The 19,127-nt window shown below is 43.2% G+C and overlaps 1 protein-coding gene across 2 annotated transcripts in view; it reads left to right on the forward strand.

Annotated features, from left to right (window-relative positions):
* Positions 1-1,737: 1,737 nt before the first annotated feature.
* The window catches only part of USP22 (ubiquitin specific peptidase 22), a 46,841-nt gene continuing 29,451 nt past the window's right edge, over positions 1,738-19,127 (forward strand). The window contains exons 1-4 of one of the 2 annotated variants that reach the window (XM_075285148.1): positions 1,738-2,021; positions 9,658-9,939; positions 13,479-13,611; positions 16,514-16,627. In XM_075285148.1, coding sequence (XP_075141249.1) covers positions 9,820-9,939; positions 13,479-13,611; positions 16,514-16,627 — 367 coding nt within the window. In that variant the 5' untranslated portion in view covers positions 1,738-2,021; positions 9,658-9,819. The remainder of the gene's footprint in view (positions 2,022-9,657; positions 9,940-13,478; positions 13,612-16,513; positions 16,628-19,127) is intronic. The other variant, XM_075285147.1, reaches the window with a different exon arrangement.

The following is a 19,127-nucleotide window of genomic DNA, read 5'->3' on the forward strand; positions in this document are numbered from 1 at the left end:
GAGACAGCAGAGACAGTCACTGGTGTTCTGTATTAGTGAAGGGATGATGTCAATGGATGAGGTGGTATATAGTTGTCATTAGCATAAAGATGGTATCGGAAGCTACATCTAGTGATGGTTTGTCCAATAGGGGCTGAGTAGAAAGAGAAGAGCAATAGGCCTAGGACTGAGCCCTGGAGAACCTCAACAGCAAAGGGAAGAGACAAACCTAGCAAATGATACACAAAGTGCGGTCTTGGAAATACAGGGAAAACCAAGAGAGCACAGTGTCAGTGGCTGACATAGTGGAGCATAGAGGGGGAGAGTTGGCGGCCAGCAGTGCCAAATGCTGCTGAGAGATCCAGAAGACTAAGAGAATAGTCAGTCACCTTTAGATTTACGCTAGGTTCACACCTGCGTTCAGGGTCTCCGTTCTATGGTTTCCGTCTTCTGCATGCCAGAAGACGGAAACCATAGACTGGGTCCGGCCGTGAGTGGTGGTGAGCGTTTTATGCTCTCCGCCGCGAAACCGGATTTTTTTTATCCGGACACAGAGTATTGCATGTCCGACTCTGTGTCCGAATTATAAAACCTGGTTTTGCGGCGGAGAGCGCAAAACGCTCACCGCCGCACAGCTTTCTCACCCATTCAAATGAATGGGTGAGAAAGACTCCTGCAGGTTTCCGTCTCCTGCCTCTGTTTTAGGCAGGAAACGGAAACCTCAAGTACGGAGTGCCGGCGCAGATGTGAACGAGCCCTTAGCTTTTAGTTCATTGGAGACTTTTGTAAGGGATGTGGCAATAGAGTGCAGAGGCCAGATTGTAAGGGGGCAAGAAGAGAGCGGAAAGATAGCAGACTCCATTTATTTCTATGGGAATTTCTATAATAATTTATGGGTAGAGCAGCACCTATGTGGCCACCACAATGTTTCCAGATGTTTCTATAATAATTTATGGGTAGAGCAGCACCTATGTGGCCACCACCACAATGTTTCCAGAGGCCACAGACTAGAATTCAGCATTCCTATTCTGACATCTATAAAATATTGTAAAATGGTGAAATGTCTTGGAGCTGAGAACAGATCTGAGAACAAGTCTTTGTTCACATACTGCAGTTTTAATATATTTGTAACCACATATTTAACCAAAGCCCAGTTGTAGAATTAGACACGTGATTGGAAAGACTTGACTTCCCTCGTGCTGGCTTGAAGAACCAAATCAAAAACAACACCTGCCAGCATGCAGCTACCAAACACTATACTGCTCCTGTACAGGACTGTGCATATAACCAGCTCCAATTAGTGCAACTAGAACTTCCACCATCACATCCTTCCACAGAGCGAGGGAAATGACCAGCCCTGCACACATCTGCTTCACTTCCTCCCTGCAAGCTATAACGGAGGTGATTACACTGAGGCGGAAGTGACCTCATCAGCCCCCCGGACAGCCCAAGGGGGGGCGGAACCCGGCAGTGAGACTTGCTCAGCGATAGGCTACCTATTCTGCCATTCAATTTCTGCACACTAGCGCGGAGGGGACACGCCTCCACGAGTGACGTCTCTGCCAGCCAATCCACAATTGAGACAATAACCTACTCGTCACACGAGGGCGGAATCATCAGTTATGATTGACATTAGGACACGCCCCCTCAGTGCGCAGAACGCCAAGGAGAGGGACAAGGTGGGTGGGGCCCTCTGCAGAATGGCAACACGATTAGCCAATCACTGAACGAATTGGCCTGAAAGGCCCCGGGAGGGGGTCGGCCTTTCCTCGTCGTGTGGCGCGGCCGGCGGGAGAGGTGGGATTCCTGGTCTGCTTCGCCTCCGGAGACTAGGGAGACGGGGATATCCTTAGTAATATCAGGGAGGCCGTTGGGACCGCACCGAGGAGCGTGATATTGTCAAGTGTGTGCCGGGCCGGACTGGAGGCGCCTCTTCCTTGTGCGCAACGCAGTGGCGTCAGGCGCTTTGTCTGCATCCCAGGCGGGTGAGGCGGAGACACGAGTAGGAGGAGGGAGTGGGGGAGCGACCCCACAGGGTGGAGGTACGGGGTACGGAGCAGGTATGGGATTGTGTACATAACAAGGGGCGCGGGGGCAGCGCGGTGCCTGGGTATGGAGAAGCCGAGGCTTTGTACGTCCATGTCTAGTGCCCGGGATAGGGTGTGCGGTGTTTACAGCCCCCCTGGAACTCGTGTGAGTGTGCGGTGCAGACAGCAGCGCTCTCCAGTGAGGGCGGATGTGGGTACCCAGCCTGGCAGCGGCTGCAGCATCTCCTCAATGGATACAAGCCTGCGTCGGTGCACGCACGGTGACCACAAAGGACTGATGGCCACTGAGAGAGAAGGAAGGTGTCTGCACCTCCGGGCGTGTCTACCGAGCCCAGCCAGATGTGGCGGCCCCTGATTAGAATTGGCTGTGCTGCAGCCCTGCACCTCGGCTCCTGCATTTATGTGCTCACTAGTTCTGCTGACTGTGCTGCTACAAGAGCCGCACATGTCGCACACATCGCATCGTGTAGCTGCAGGATCTCCTAGTAATGATGTATAGGAGGTGCTGTTTACGGATCCTGTATGCTGCCAATGTCATCAGCACTTCATAGAGAGAGAATACTAGCTGCTGCAAAAGGCACCTGTCATCTGTGATGCTGCTTGCCAGGGGAAATAGGACCTAACATGGAGCGCACCTCTGAATAGGAATTATTACCCCAATACTGTCTCACCAGGCAGCCCAAGACTCCTTTACATTCAAGGATTTTGTAGCAAAAAGGTTTGCCAATTTGTAGGGCAGTGGTGGCAAAAAATGCCTATTTACTGGGGCAATTCATTTTTTAGATCTAGTGTTGTTGCTTATGGCAGGTGTGGGCACAGTGGTAGCGTCTTCTCAGATGGAGTCTTTTCTCTATAGACAGCCCAGGTTGTCCTTGTACATCTCATTGGCCACGGATATGGCATCATCAGATCAGTCAGATGTAGATTATAAAAGTGGGTAAACCATTAGGTCTATTTTGGACATTGTGCAAATAAAACACCCAACTAGAAAAAAGTGCAACTTGTAAGAGCGGTTTGTTGCATTTTGTTTAGATCGTCATATTTTGTAACCTTTATTCAAGATGTGACGAGTGATTTAATATTCATTGTTTTGTATGTGGGGTCTATGTAGTTGTGTATTTTTATGGGTCACAGTATTGCCTCACATACTTGCCTTACTTAGTGTCCTTATGTGATGTAAATCAGGTACTAAGTTGACATTGTAATGTGATTACAGAGGTTTGTCCGGGTCTCTTGTCCAGTGGCTTCAGACACATGCGTCTTGTGCTGTCTTCAGCTACTGCCAAAGCTCTTGGAGATGCATCCTAGACTTATCTGCAATAAGTTTTATGACTCTTAAATTTAGGAATGGGTTGAATGGACACTATTGGCATCTTTAGACTAAAACCAGGGACTTTCTGGTGTTTGCATGTTTGTTTGTTTGTTTTTTTGTTATGGGATTTCCTTAACGATAAATGTATCTTTTTAAAAAAAAATCATATTAGGGGATGTCTCATGATAAAGATTTATATGATTGAACATGGAGAATTATTTTACTGCAGGAATATTGCTGGAAACAGGGCCTCATTATCCATTGCAAGCAGTAAGTCCCCATAATCTAAAATGGCCAAGACCTTTGATTATAGTTGCTGCCCTTTAAAGCTGGCTATTGTCATGAAGTGTATGTGGCTTCATCCAGTTGTCTTATTTGGAGATTTCTTCCATAGGTGGAGGCGCATTGTCTAATCCTATTGTTTTCTTTGAACTAGGTGGCTCAGCTAGGCTATAGGGGCATGCTTACAATGAAAATGGTGAAGATCGTGGTTGGCTGGACACAAGCTCTTAAGTGAAGACAGATTTGGCACAAAGCCCCTTCTGCTGTGAAGGACACAAAGTGACCATGTATTTATATATTTCAATGGGCGCCAGCGGAAACTATGTTTCCCCGACAGCTGCTCTGTGACTGCTTACAGAGTCACAGCTGCCGAACCTGTGGCTTCAATTGATTGCCTGGGAGGTTGTTCATATGTGACAAACTCCACGCCAATAATCCACAAGATAGTAAGTTATGTAAAGGAATGGTGGATTTATGAAAATTCTGTACAGATTATGCTGCGTGTTGTAAATTTCTTCAAGGTTTTTGCCATGGATTTCTCTTCTCCCAATGCAATGGACAATGTATGCAGCATTATACACATGTTGGTTTCAAAGGCAATTTCAAAATGACCTGTAAGTTCTTTTCAGAATGATTTATACAGATAATGATGTCATAGTGTCCATTGTGCTTCTGAAGATCATACTGCCACCTTGGACTATGAGGTGCTATCTTCTCTTATGTGAATCGGTCACATTTAGTAGATGCATCTTTTCTAAATACTTGGTGGCATGAGCTGTTTTGTACAGTACTAGACTATATCAGTGTCACTTTCACACATACAATCTTGACCTCTCCACATTAGCAATAGGTTATGTTTACACATACTGATTTTATGCAGCAGATTTTGCCACAAATCTGCAGAAAAATCTGTGTTGTGTGTATTTTTATTGCAAATTTGCCATGAAATTCGCCAAATACTTTTCCAGGAGTAAAAATCTGCAGCAGAAATTGGCAGATAGGGCTACGCACCAGTTTTGGCTGGGATTCCTGTCATGCAACTAAACATTGCTATGTTGCCCTGTCACTCCTCAGCTTATGTAGGTAAATGTGACCGCTTGCCACAGAAATGTATATGTTGATAAAATCACAGTGTGTAAAATTGCCCTAACTTTAAAGCCCTTATACACATTATTAGAGGTCCAACCTCCTCCCCCCCTTCTGCATCCTTCCTGTGAATGAAGCACCAGTGCACTTGTGTGACCAGCGCTCCAGTCACTTCACCCATGTCCCCCCCCCCCCCCCCAATCTCTGGGGGACCCATTGGATAAACCTCCAGGAATATCATGCTCATGAAATTCCATGTCTGTGGTCCCAGAATGAAAAAACGCCATATGCTGCAGCAGCAGACCTCTAATTCAAGCGCTATGAAGCTGAACATGTACTAAATTACTGTTTGACTGGCAGCTCTCTTGCCTGACTCCCCCATAAGCAGATTGGCTAGGTGTTTGGGTGGGTGGGATAAGTTTCTGCCAAACATCACTGGCAGCACTTATCTTTTCAGGGAATAAGGGATTGGGCATACTGAGTTGCTTGTTTCTTGACAGTTGATATTCGCCTAGACATATGAGGAAGATGTCGACTATGATGAACCTTTAAGGGTAATTCCACACAGGATGTATATGTTGCAACCTTCCCATATTAGAATTGCAGAAAAAAAATTCTGCAGTCAAATGCATACCCAGTTGTCCTGTAGCGCAAATATGAAATCTGCAGGATGTTGGTTTTATGGTCTGGAATTCCACCTTTACTATGCATAGGGTGAAATCTGTGGCAGACCTACAGCAATTACCATAGAAAATCTGCAGCTCATTGGATCTCTCATTGTGTCTCCTGCTGAAGTGTTGTTCATATAAGTATTTTACTTTTTTTTTTTTTTTTTTTTGTAATCTGTGCAGCCTCATCTCTAGCCTTCTCTGGTGTCCAGATCATACCATATATATTTTGGTATTGCTTATAACTTTAATGGAATGCTAGTTGAGTTGCATCAAGTGGAAGGGTCACTTTTAGTAAAGGCGAATTACTGAGCATTATTTACCTATTACCATTCTTCTTATTATTTTTAAATCCCTTTACCATCCATTTATGTGACGTAATGAGTTTAAATGCCATTGACAAATGTGCCGATATGTTCATGTATTCCTCCTGCCAGCATTCCTATATCGGTACCGATGGATATGACATAAATGCCTGATAGATACAGGTCACAGAATGGGGCCTGTATCTATATCAAGAATGCACGACATCTGTGCCCACAAGTGAATCAGAGAAGGTTGTACATGTCTACCTATTCCCTTTTATGAGAGCTTTGGAAACAGCTGAAGCTGTCTTCTCAGCTATTTCCAGAACTCCAGTACAAGTGAATGGAGAGACGTACATATGCGCGGCCCTCTACTCTTTCTATTGCAGGCTCAGAAGGGGCACTGTTATGTGGGACCTACATCTGTCAGGTATTATTTATGGCATATCCTATGGATATAGTAATAAATACTGGGATAGCTGTACCCCTTTAGTGATGTGGTTATTGTAGTGGCCAACCAAATTGACTTTCTATCCTCATTTAGAATCCTGGGGCAGCAATATTGGTACCCATTAGATTAGAATTTTTGCTTAATGGGCTTTACTAAATCAGGGCATTGAAGCTAATGCTGGGATTTGTCCAAATTCGTTTTAAGGCCTCCATTTATACTAAGAGCTGTAACCTGTCAAGTGTCCAATGAAACCAAATGGTCACAGGCTGACCACATAGACTTCTAGTGACATTTGTCAGAATTTTGTATTTTTTAGTGACAAGAAAAGCACCACATAGTGCGCTGGCTGTGCTGTGAAGTGCCAGCACCACTGTCGAAGGCTCTTGCACAGTGACTACGTCTAGTGGATTTATTTAGCATTAATATGGAACGCTGAGAGTAAAATACTGCAGCAGCAGATGAAAGGGAGCTGTATGTACATGCTAAAAATAGTTATTGACTGCTGCGGCGGGTGAACTTGGGAAGCTCCGCTACCTGTTCACGCATCACCCTTATGACGGTGTTCCTTCCAGTTGACATGTGATGTGTGCGAAAATATAATGGCCCTTGTTGCCTGCAACAACCAGTACTTGTCATTTATTGTTCCAGCACAGTTTAGAAACGAAATGCTGAACTAAGGATAATGTTGTTTTGTCTCTAAATTATTAATGTTTTGTTTTTCTGCCTGAACCCCCCCCCCCCCCCCCCCCGACCACTACCAAAGGAAAATGGATAACGCAAGTTAGATTTTTTTCTGAAGAACCAAGAGAAAAATTGCGGCATCCACTTTTCTTCTCAAATTCACTGCTAGGTGATGCTAAAACCCCCCCCAAAACAATAGCAAATGGGTGGAACTTGTATATGCGTTTGTGAATGCAGCCTTAATAAGCCCTGAAGTTTTCTGTTCTAACGTCCGGTTCACACTAGCTGATGTGTTCCGTCCAGAAGGAGTCCGCATGAGAACCCCCCTGGACGGAATACAAGCGCAACTGTAAGCGCTTTTCAGTTAAAGCGCACAGACCCCATAGACTATAATGGGGTCCGTGTGCTTGCTGCGCACTGCACGCACAAATGATTCGTGTGGGCAGTGTGCGGCAAGCACATGGACCCCATTATAGTCTATGGGGTCCATGCGCTTTAACTGCATAGCGCTTGCAGTTGTGCTTGTATTCCATCGGGGGGGTGGGGGGGGGTGGCCTCATACGGACTCCTTCTGGACGGAACACCTCAGCTAGTGTGAACCGACCCTAATATGCCAGAGGATTGTAAAAGCAGAAAAAGTGCAATTCAGTTGGATGGGTTTTTCATTCAATCATCCATTTTAGCGCTATCCTGTTATATCTCCATGGTGCAGGTTGCTGCTCCATTTTTTTCTGCTAAAAAGATGCACAGAAGCGCTCATGTTAACATGGCAGAAATTTGTATTGGCTATTCTATGAAATATTAGGTTTATATGTGGCCATCTTATTAAACATGACTCATTTGGACATATGTTCCCTTCTTTCCTCTATGATGGTTTTACATAGTTTTGGCCATTTTTTTTTTATTATTATTTTTTTACAGTTTGGAGGTTATAAATGTGCTTTTAGTGCTAGTTGTATTATTACATGGTTTATCCAGGTAATTGAATGCCTATTCTTAGGGTATGGGGGATATTGTCACTCCTTAGGGAGAGACCACCATATAGGTGTGTGGAGACTTGTTAAGCCTTTAGCACTCCACTTTGCAAGGAACTATGGGAAGAATATGCAAGGGTAGTCAATCAGTATCAGACCAGTGGCAGTCCCACTCTTGTCACCAGTGCAGATGAACTGTTTGCAGGGGCCACTCGTACAAGTACTGCAGTCTCTTTGTTGCATCATTGGAGGAAGGGTAAGTTCAGCCCACACAAATTTTGCATCAGAATTCTAGGTTCCTACCTACCTTCAGGCAAATTCCACCTGAACCTTCCATTGAAGTAAATGGGAGTAGAAATATTTCTGCACATGGTAGAAAGATTCCATGGTGTGTCCTGCCGCAAAATGCACCATGTGAACTTGCGCTTACTCTCCTGTGGTACAGTTAACATCCAAAGGTAGGATTGGCTGCATATTTAATTTTCCAACTCTTGATGAGTGAGCAGGCTTTGAAGGAGGATTGCTTGTAGGAGCGGAGGATTACTTGGAATGTTACCAACTTTATACTGTTTAAGAAGAAAGCAGTCTCCATTCTACAAGAACACCTTCTGATTGTACAGATTGGATAACTCAAGACACTGGATAAGAGTACAGGTTCTCTAGTGACAGGTAGCGCATCGATCTGCAACAGCACAAACATGCTGTTGCTTGCTGTGACCTGTGCTTTTGTACACTGGATCTAACCACAGTTGTTAATGACAACTTATCTTCTACCTTGCCACTGAAGAACTGCGTACATTTATAAGGTCTCATGCACACTACCATGTTTGTGTGCAGAATGTATTGTCTGGAATGATATGCAGTAAGCTCCCAACTGATACTATTCTGTATTGAGGTACAGCTGTCAGGTTGGTACAGTAGCACTTCAGCCGTTTTGGACCTCACTGCATCGTAACTCACTAGCGTATTGGGCACGGAGAAAGTGTTGTGCTGAAGCAGCCATATTGTCACTGCCCAATGGCAGTTCCTCACATTGGGTTCACATAGCAGGGTATGACTGCATTGTCCCTTACAAGTGAATGAATCAAAGCTGTAATATCATAAGTGAAAGTGAAAAGTGCTCTCTGAGCCTGTAGTCATATTGAGGTTTGCTGGCCTTAAGGATATTTCTTCTTTTTTACGTTAACGTTGGGCTACATTCACATCTGTGTCAGAGACTCCATAAAAAATACCAGACTAGTGTAGCATGCTGTCTTAAATTGTTCAAATAAATGACTGAAAACTGATAGACTTTATTATAACCAATATAAAGGCGGTGGGGTTTTATTATATGATGGATCTGAAAACTTAAATTTTTTCTGTCCCTATAATTGAACAGAGAAAAACTGAACACAGGTGTGAACCTTGCCTTATATTGTGAGGTTTTAGCTGTGCTTAACTCTGTGTAAATCATCAAGGCATTCCAGCAACATGAAATACAAGTAACAAGGAAGTTGCTGAACAATGGATTCAGAGTGTAATGATCATATCTGCATTGACGTCTATAAGGAACCTTTAATATAAGCAACAAGGCTATGGCATATAATATATACAGCTTGGGGTTGTTTTCTACAACTGTTCGAGTTGTTTTGCCCACTGGCTCTGCATCCAAACTATGTGAGTGCTGAGGTCAGGCACCATTACACTCATAGAGGAGCATAGAAACTAATGGGAAGAAAATGGTGTTTCTTGTAGCAACCATGTGATTTCCAAATGGCTTTGTTTTTTAAAATATCGTTCCATAAAAGATTGTGTTTATTGATGACATTTTTCTTTAGTTCATGAATATTGTCTGACGTACTTAGAGCTGACGCTTATTTTCTTGCTTGCAGGTCACCAGCGTATACATGTGTCTGCAGTAGACTTCTTACAAAAGGTTTGGAGAAACTGCATAAGGAGGAGGGCGGGGCATCTGGCCCTGTCCTCCTCCTCTCCGCAGAGCATCCTCTTGTGTCTTCGGACCCCCACCCCAAGAGAGTGTATGTGGGTTTGTCATGAGTCCGGCCGGCTGCTCCCATGTGAACAGCTTTAAAGTGGAGAATTGGAAGCAGAACCTGCGTGCTATTTACCAGTGCTTTGTCTGGAGCGGGACACCCGAGACCCGGAAAAGAAAGGTAATCTTCAGTGCTAGCACGTTGTTGACACTCTGCTGCTGGCTGTAGGTGCTATTTTGACTCTAGTAGCCAAGACCTAAGCTAAACCTAAGAGACAGTAGTAAATTTCTAGGCTTAGACTCTGGTCTGGTTTTCTTTTTGTTTTTCATTTTGCTTTTGATTTTAAGAAAACTATCTTGCAGTACTTGTAATAAAAAAAAAAAAAACTAAGGAAACCTTTATGACCGTTCTAGATCAGTGGACTTTTTGATAATTTGTCATTGTGTGAATAGGGGCTTACTGCCTGGACTTTTCCTAGTGGTTTTTCAACTGCTAATAACTAACTATTTTTACTTAATTTTTTTTTTTCTAATATTTATGTTCCTTCTTATCCGACTACTGGATTAGTCAAAGTCACCGCTACTATCTATAGTAGTTTGTCCACTCCTACAGCCAATTTGCCATAGGCACAGACAATTTAATTTCTTAATCATCTTTGTATTAGATTTTAAGTTTCTGTTTTTAAGGCAAAGGCCACATGCTGCAAGTTCACACTGATTCCACAATATGAGGCTAAATCATCTGGTTTGTGTTGTAGTTTTCACAGGCTTTTTCTCATGTGATTAGCCCAGGTTTCATATTTTTAATGGCGGAAAATGAAGAGGAATTCCTCTTGGTTTTCCAGACTCTGTTACCCGCGACAAGATTTCGATGCAGAGTATCAATATTCAGTTGCGGCTTTCCTCTGCTGATTAGTCCCGGATTAGTCCAGGGTCTTAACAGCAGGACTCGTGGACTTATTTTTTTCAACATCCTGGCTGCTGGTTCCAGTCTACTAGAATTGATGCCCACTCTTCTTTGTTGCTCACTGAAAAGTCTCCTGAGTGGTAGATTTTCCTCTGTGAAGTCCAAATTCCCTAATGGAGCATATGGACAGAGGTTGTCTTCATGAAATGGCTCCTTTTATTATATCCATGATTAAAGGGATTCTATCATTAAAAATCTTTTTTCTGTGGCTAACATGTCGGAATAGCCTTTAGAAAGGCTATTCGTCTCTTACCTTTAGATGGGATCTCCGCCGCGCCGTTCCTTAGTAATACTGTTTTTTACCGGTATGTAAATTAGTTCTCTGGCAGCGATGGGGGTGGGCCCCAGCGCTGAAAATGCGATGAGGGCGTCCCCACCGCTGCCCGAGAACAGATTCCTGCGCCGCTTCTATCTTCTGCTGGATCCTCCTCTTCTTTCTTCGTCTTTCTTCTCACGCCTGCGCAGTTGGCTCTGCCACTGAGACACTAGTAGAGCCGACTGCGCATGCGCGCTATTGCGGCCTCGGAACTATGGTCGCGCATGCGCAGTCGGCTCTACTAGTGTCAGAGCCGACAGAGGTGAAGCCGACGAAGAAAGAAGGGGAGGATCCAGCAGAAGATAGAGGCGGCGCAGGATCCTGTTCTCGGGCAGCGGTGGGGACGAACTCATCGCATTTTCAGCGCTGGGGCCCGCCCCCATCGCTGCCAGAGAACTAATTTACATACCGGTAAAAACCGGTATTACTAAGGAACAGCGCGGCGGAGATCCCATCTAAAGGTAAGAGACGAATAGCCTTTCTAAAGGCTATTCCGACATGTTAGCCACAGAAAAAAGATTTTTAATGGTAGAATCCCTTTAAATTAGTTGTTAAAATTTTCCAATTGCTAGTGAAATGTTCCAGTATATGCCATGCCTGATCTAGATGAGCCATATGACACAAGTCGCATACGTTGTATCCTAGTTATAAACATTAAGCCTGTTCAGAAGACATTTCTATACATCTCCTTGAAGAGAATTGTCAAGTGTTCTGTATATGTCAGATATAACATCCTATGTTTGTCCACAGCTTGATACTTAATGTGATGCTCAGTGTGAGCACAATGCAACCCAGTGAAGATACAGGACTTCCACAGCGGGGTTGCCATGGGAATTCCTCCAGTGTGTGAACTGCCATGTTTTATGTAACGGAAAGCAGTTTAACTCTTAGTGTATTCGTGATTACTAGGACGACAAATATGAGGGCTTTTAACCTTGTTCGCCCCTACATTAAAGGGGTTGTCCAGTTCATTTTTATTGATTACATTTCCTCAGAATAGCACCAAAAATTACAAAAATCCTGCACTTTAGCAGTCAGAACGATTGAAATTTTTTTTTCCTTCTTGTTCATTTGGATTAAAAGCCAGGCATCTCAAATACTGACATGTATCGGACCAAAAGTCTTTTCTCATGATCTCATGATCCATGTGATCAACAGTAAAGAAATATCATTTCAGCTGTCCTCTTGGTGTGCTAGATCTTATAATTTTTGGTGAATTTCTACAATTCTTATGCTGTCATATACATAGATACAAGTATGGTGAGCTTTTTACAATTTTGATAGTATCCTCAAGATTAAATAAATAATAATAAATCAGTCGTCTGACACCCAGGGTCCCTGCTGATTAGTTTGAAGGGCATTACTGTTGACATTGCAAACAGGTTGTTTTATAGTGACCGTGCCATAAATTATAGCCTAACCTGCTGCACCCTTTCACACAGCTGATCATGGGGGTCTGGGTATTGGACCCTCATTGATCTTATGGGTGACCTATCTTATTCCATAGTAGCAATACAAATTAATGTACTTTTTTTTTTTTTTTTTTTTTTTTTTAACATCCAGTGACTTAGACCAAGTCTTTTCGCCATCACGCCCTGAAAAAAGCATTGTAAATTGTATGTTAATATGTTGACACAACTCTGAGGAAGTATAATCCCATTCCTGTATGTATTTTATTATGGCTGCAACTCAGTGTTTAGTTCTTAGTTAGGGCTCGTTCACATCTGCGCCCAGGTTTCCGTTCTGCAGGTTTCGGTTTCTGCATAAAACAGAGCAGGAGACGGAAACCTGCAGGAGTCTTTCTCACCCATTCATTTGAATGGGTGAGAAAGCTGTCCGGCCGTGAGCGGTGGTGAGCGTTTTATGCTCTCCGGCGCGAAACCGGGTTTTTTAATCCAGACACAGTCGGACATGCAGTACTCTGTGTCCGGATTAAAAAATCCGGTTTCACGGCGGAGAGCCTAAAACGCTCACTGCCGGACCCGGTCTGTGCTTTCCGTCTTTTTGCATGCAGAAGACTGAAAGCACAGAACGCAGGTGTGAACTTAGCGTTACCCTGTTTTTATGACTGTCAGGTTATCTTACATATGCAGATTTCAGCTGATCTAGTGTTTTTAGTTTCTAATGTATGTCCCGATATTAATAAGACAGCAAAGTAAACCGACATGTTCTTGGGGCTGAGCTGCAATACAAGACACAGCCTTGGACCTCACCAATCTGATATTGATGACGTATCCTAAGGATAGATCAATATTACAATCCCAGACAACTCCATTAAATGCAGTAACCAAGTAGAAAACCATTGACTTTGCCTTTTTTAACCGGTTCTTGAGGCAAGAAGTTCTGGCACATCAGAAAGTTGTTCCTGTTATAAACCTGGACTGCATAAATGTAATTTTAGTCTTATTTTTGACACTGAAGTGTTTTTTTTTCACAGGCCAAGTCTTGCATTTGTCATATGTGTGGTGCCCACCTGAACAGACTTCACTCTTGCCTGTATTGTGTGTTCTTTGGTTGTTTCACAAAGAAACATATTCACGAGCACGCTAAAGTTAAAAGACATAATCTAGGTGAGTGGCTATAATAGTCTTTAAGTATTATGGTTGGGCATCATTCTAGTATGGCTCATTCTGTTGCTGCTTTTTAGGATTTCCTGATATCTTGATGTGCTTTGCCTTGCTCCTCACCCTTGGAGAAGGTAGCGGTTATACAGTAATAATAGCTATCTCTCAGCATATGTGTTATGGCCTGAGAACTTGTACCTGCAAATTGGATTTATAGATGCTCCATACAAAAGAGAGAAAACGTCTTTTATGTTGTATGATGAAAGCTATCCATTAGCCTAAGGATACAGACTCCACCTGCCACAAGCGGGCAGAGCTTTGTCCACTAACGATGGCCAATGACATGATCATATTACCTTCAAAATAATGTTATTGATCAGCAAGTTTAGATCGAGCTGTGTTCACACGCAGCAGCTGGTTGTTCTGGAGGCACCCCATAGCAGAATCTATTGTGGAGGATACTTTCATAAACCTATAATCACTATTCATATGACTGATGTTTAAAAGGGACATTTTCATAGATCACTTTTAGGAAGAGTCTTTGAAAAAATAGAACATTCCCTGTTTTTTGATGATCTGTTAAAGTTTAAAGAAAAAAAATCATTTAAGGGAATAGCCCCATTCACATTTAATGCAGTCCCGTGACAGTAGTCATCACACAGCTATGGATTTCGTTTCTGTGAATAAAGCTTAAGATCTATGGTTCAGAATTTTGAACCTCCAAAAGAGTGTAATCGTATACTGATCATGTTTCTTTATTACCCTTGGACAGAAATTAAAAAAAAAAAAAAAAAACGTGGCAGAATTTTATTTTACATGCTGGATTAATTGCATGTTTGTCAAGGATCTGGGTAATTGTATCCTAATTCAAAATTGGGATTAACTGAACATTTCCCCTTGATTACAATTAAAGAAGGTTTATTTTAGGACACTCCCCTTTCTACATACCACACCCCTATTTATGTGCCCCTGAATTCAAGTCCATATCAGTTGACTTTCGATTATCTTTTCATTAATTTGCTCAGCCCTACTGTGCGATATCCAGTGTGAAAATACACCAATTTAATCTGCTGTGAATTTAAAATCCCTCCTTTTTTTGCCCACTGCAATGGAAGGCATTCCTGCAGCTAGCGGCTATCTTTTAAAGGGAGTCTGTCACCAGAACCTACCATATCAACCCACAGAATCAATTGTTTTTCCCACTGTGAATCTGAGAGAGCGTGGTTTTTGTCAATATGCAAATGACCTCATCGGAGGAGAAATGGCGTTGTTATTGCTCCCAAGAGGTAAGTCTTATTCCAGAGAGCTAAATTGCATATTGATAAAAACAATATCTCTTCAATGGAAGCAAAGGGGAAACACAGTTTGTGTCTGATTCAGGTGACTATAACCTATCTGCCAGCCTGGGTTCCGTTGATAAACTCCCTTTAATATAGTGCTAGCTGGCAGGTCTTTGAGCTTGTCAATGGCTCATCTTATTCCAAATTTTCAATCCTGGGGGCTTTCATGAATATTAGATAAAGATTTACAATTTTAGTTAAAGGAATTATGAGCTAAGAAGCCATGTGAGCATGTGGGAGCATATTTCTTGGACAGTGTGTGATAAATCTACAAATGGTCCTTCATACTAAGCTGTTACCATCGCTCCAGCACTTTCACGTGTTGTGTTGCTAGGCATTAGGGGAAGAAAGGCTGTTTACCTGACCAGCGTTGTTGCTGTACTTATTCCTTTTATGCAGCACTATATAGTGAATGTACTTGTATTCTGTACAGCAGGTAGATTAACACATTTGATACAATGTTGATAAATAATTAATACTTTAAATTGTATAGTAAGAAACATTGAAATCTTTAAAATATGAGTAGAGAATTTGTAAAAATAAAAAAAAAAATGCACTGCTTTAAAGGCTAAGAAAAAAAAAATGGTGTAAGTCGGACATAACGTTTTTAGCGAGTTGTGCCCAATATACCGTATATACTTGAGTATAAGCCGACCCGAATATAAGCCAAGGCCCCTAATTTTACCACAAAAAACTGGGGAAACCTATTGACTCGAGTATAAGCCTGGGGGGAAAATGCAGCAGCTACTGGAAAATTAAAAAAAATTAAAATGGTCGGAGATTTTGGGTGCAGTAGTTTCTGGGTGCTGGGAAAGGTTGGGGGGGGGGCGTGTTTTGGTTGTCTGTCTGCCCCTTCCCTGAGCTTGAGGACTGGTTGTTTTTTTTTTTTTTGTTTTTTTTTTGTCCCCCCCCCCCCCACACTTGGAATTCAGCCTGGCTGAATATAGGGTATCTGCAGGGCTCCTAATAACCCCTTCCCTACGGTACAGGAGCACTGCAGATACCCTATATTCAGAGGACCGGGCTCTTTCAGACACAGGGATACCTAATGTGTATGTGTTTCACAGTAATTTTCTACTTTTATATGTATTCTAGGGAAAGGAGGGATTTACAACTTTTATTTACCATATTTTTGTATTATATTTTTTTTAAGCTTTTTTTTTTTTTTTTTTTTTTTTGTTTCTTACTATTTTATGGGAGATTCTATACATTACTATTGCGGCTGGTAATTATTATTTTTGCTTGACTCAAATATAAGCTGGGTGCTGAAACTGTGCTGGAAATTTGGCTTATACTCTGGTATATACAGTAGTAATCTACATGCATCATTATCTCTGTTAAAACTGTTAAATTGCTAACAAGAAAAGGCACTCTTTGCATTTCGGTCAAAAATCTTTTCTCTCTGCTTGGTTGACTTGAAGAAAAAAAAAATTATTGTCCTAATGAGTAGCAGCAGCACCAAAGGGTGCTATTTGTAGTAAGTGGTAGTCCTGTTCAGATGACAATATAGATGTTAATATTTTTTTTCTACGTTTTACTTAAAACTTCTTCAAATCTGTTTTCTGCAGCCATAGATTTGTTGTATGGGGGTATATACTGCTTTATGTGTCAAGACTACATATATGATAAAGACATGGAGCAAGTTGCCAAAGAAGAACAAAGAAAAGCCTGGAAGCTACAAGGTATGCCAGTTTCCTTTGAGTAGTAAGCATGTTCTTTAATCGACAATTGTCTCTTCCAGTGTTCTGCTGTTCAGTATCTTGTGCCATGGTGGCTGTGCAAAAAGAGCAGATTGTCCCAGAATGCAATCTGATGTCATCAGTACTCCATATTAAGGCTACTTTCTATATAAATAAAATGTATTATTATCATTACTTTCTATGTTTACTTCTGCATCAGAATTCCTCTGGCACAGAAGCCATCTGAAATCACAAGTTAAAAAGTCCTGCAAGCCCAACCATATTCATCTAGCAATGTCAGGGGAAAAAAATAAGATACACAATGTCCCTTTCAATCAATCAATTCCTTTGGTGCTACACAGCATGTGTGAATGCAGCCTTAGTGCTGAGTATAAGGCAGACACTAGAGTGAATGGACAGCAGGAGTCCAGCTTTTTTTTTTTTTTTTTTTCTCCCTATCAGTATGTCTTTAGTGTGTGTAAGGAATCCCGTGCAAACACGGGGAGAACATACAAACTCCTTGCAGATATTGTCCATGGTAGGGTTTGAACACAGGACCCCAGTGGTGCACGGCTGCAGTGCTAATCAATGAGCCACCGTGCCACCTAATAGTCCAGCCTTCTATTGAGCAAATGGCCTGCACCACATATAAAATACTTGTACCTGTACTTGTACACATTGACCACTTTGAATATGGAATATACAAAGTACCTTGGTCCAAATGAATGGAAAGGCTATAGTTCTAATGAGTTATAGCTTTTATTTGACCACCGCAGAATTGCTGGCTTCTACCAGACCTGTGTTACCTTGGTTGTTTGCCTCCTGGAAATCACCGTTTTAGATGAGATCCTGGTGACGTCATTATGCTGCCATGGCAACCTCCATGCAGAGGCATTGCATGTAAACCAAGGATTGCAGTTGTGACTGGAATCCAGCATCTGGACCATAGAAGACAATACGACTTACAATGTACCACAATACCACTGGGGAGCTTTTTATCAGACTGCAGTAGCTGTGATGTGTGTCATGTAACCACATTTGTGTCTTTAGCCTATTGTGTAGCTGGGTGTGATGAAACATTAATGTGCTCTGATAACAGGGGGCCAGGCCAAGGGATTAGATTTGGAGGCATACCTTTCCTGTGGGGCCATCATTTCAGTAAAGATAACATGGTCCTCATGGATGATAAACCTATCGCCTCTCTTCCTAACTTGGAGAGACACACACCCAGAGCCAGATCATTAAGATTGTGTTGTTTTGTTTTTTGTGTGTGTGTGTGTGTGTGTGGTCCCTCTCCTGTATGCTGCCATGACTTGAAAATTTTGATATGCACTGATAATACCTTTCAAAAATGTTACTAGTTTCATTCGTTCCTCAAACTAATTTTGGTGCTAAATATATATTAGCGCAGACCTGGGCAGTGTACGGCCCGCGGGCCATATCCAGCCCCCTGACTGATTGTCCGGCCTAGCTTCACTAGGGAGGCATGTCTTAGTGCCGGCAGGACAGTGCAAGAAGATGGAGACGTGGAGTGTGTCCTAAGGTACTGAGAGGGGAGGGAGTGGGGATGTGAGATGCAAGGTGGAGAGTGTGTGTTAGTGTGTCTGTCTGTGTGTATCTGTGTCACAGTAACCTAGAGGCAGATATGGAGGGGGAATGTTATACTGGGGGCAGAGATAGAAGGGGAATGTTATACTGGGGGCGGAGATGGAGGGGGAATGTTATACTGGGGGCGGAGATGGAGGGGGGAATGTTATACTGGGGGCGGAGATGGAGGGGGGAATGTTATACTGGGGGCGGAGATGGAGGGGGAATGTTATACTGGGGGCGGAGATGGAGGGGGAATGTTATACTGGGGGCGGAGATGGAGGGGGAATGTTATACTGGGGGCGGAGATGGAGGGGGAATGTTATACTGGGGGCGGAGATGGAGGGGGAATGTTATACTGGGGGCGGAGATGGAGGGGGAATGTTATACTGGGGGCGGAGATGGAGGGGGAATGTTATACTGGGGGCGGAGATGGAGGGGGAATGTTATACTGGGGGCGGAGATGGAGGGGGAATGTTATACTGGGGGCGGAGATGGAGGGGGAATGTTATACTGGGGGCGGAGATGGAGGGGGAATGTTATACTGGGGGCGGAGATGGAGGGGGAATGTTATACTGGGGGCGGAGATGGAGGGGGAATGTTATACTGGGGGCGGAGATGGAGGGGGAATGTTATACTGGGGGCGGAGATGGAGGGGGAATGTTATACTGGGGGCGGAGATGGAGGGGGAATGTTATACTGGGGGCGGAGATGGAGGGGGAATGTTATACTGGGGGCGGAGATGGAGGGGGAATGTTATACTGGGGGCGGAGATGGAGGGGGAATGTTATACTGGGGGCGGAGATGGAGGGGGAATGTTATACTGGGGGCGGAGTGGTGGGGGGAGGGACATGAAATGGGGTAGATGAAGAGGGCACTTAAACTAGGGGGGACATTAAACTGGGGACAACTGGAG

The sequence above is a fragment of the Leptodactylus fuscus genome, chromosome 8 (assembly GCF_031893055.1).
Source record: "Leptodactylus fuscus isolate aLepFus1 chromosome 8, aLepFus1.hap2, whole genome shotgun sequence".
Classification (NCBI taxonomy): domain Eukaryota; kingdom Metazoa; phylum Chordata; class Amphibia; order Anura; family Leptodactylidae; genus Leptodactylus; species Leptodactylus fuscus.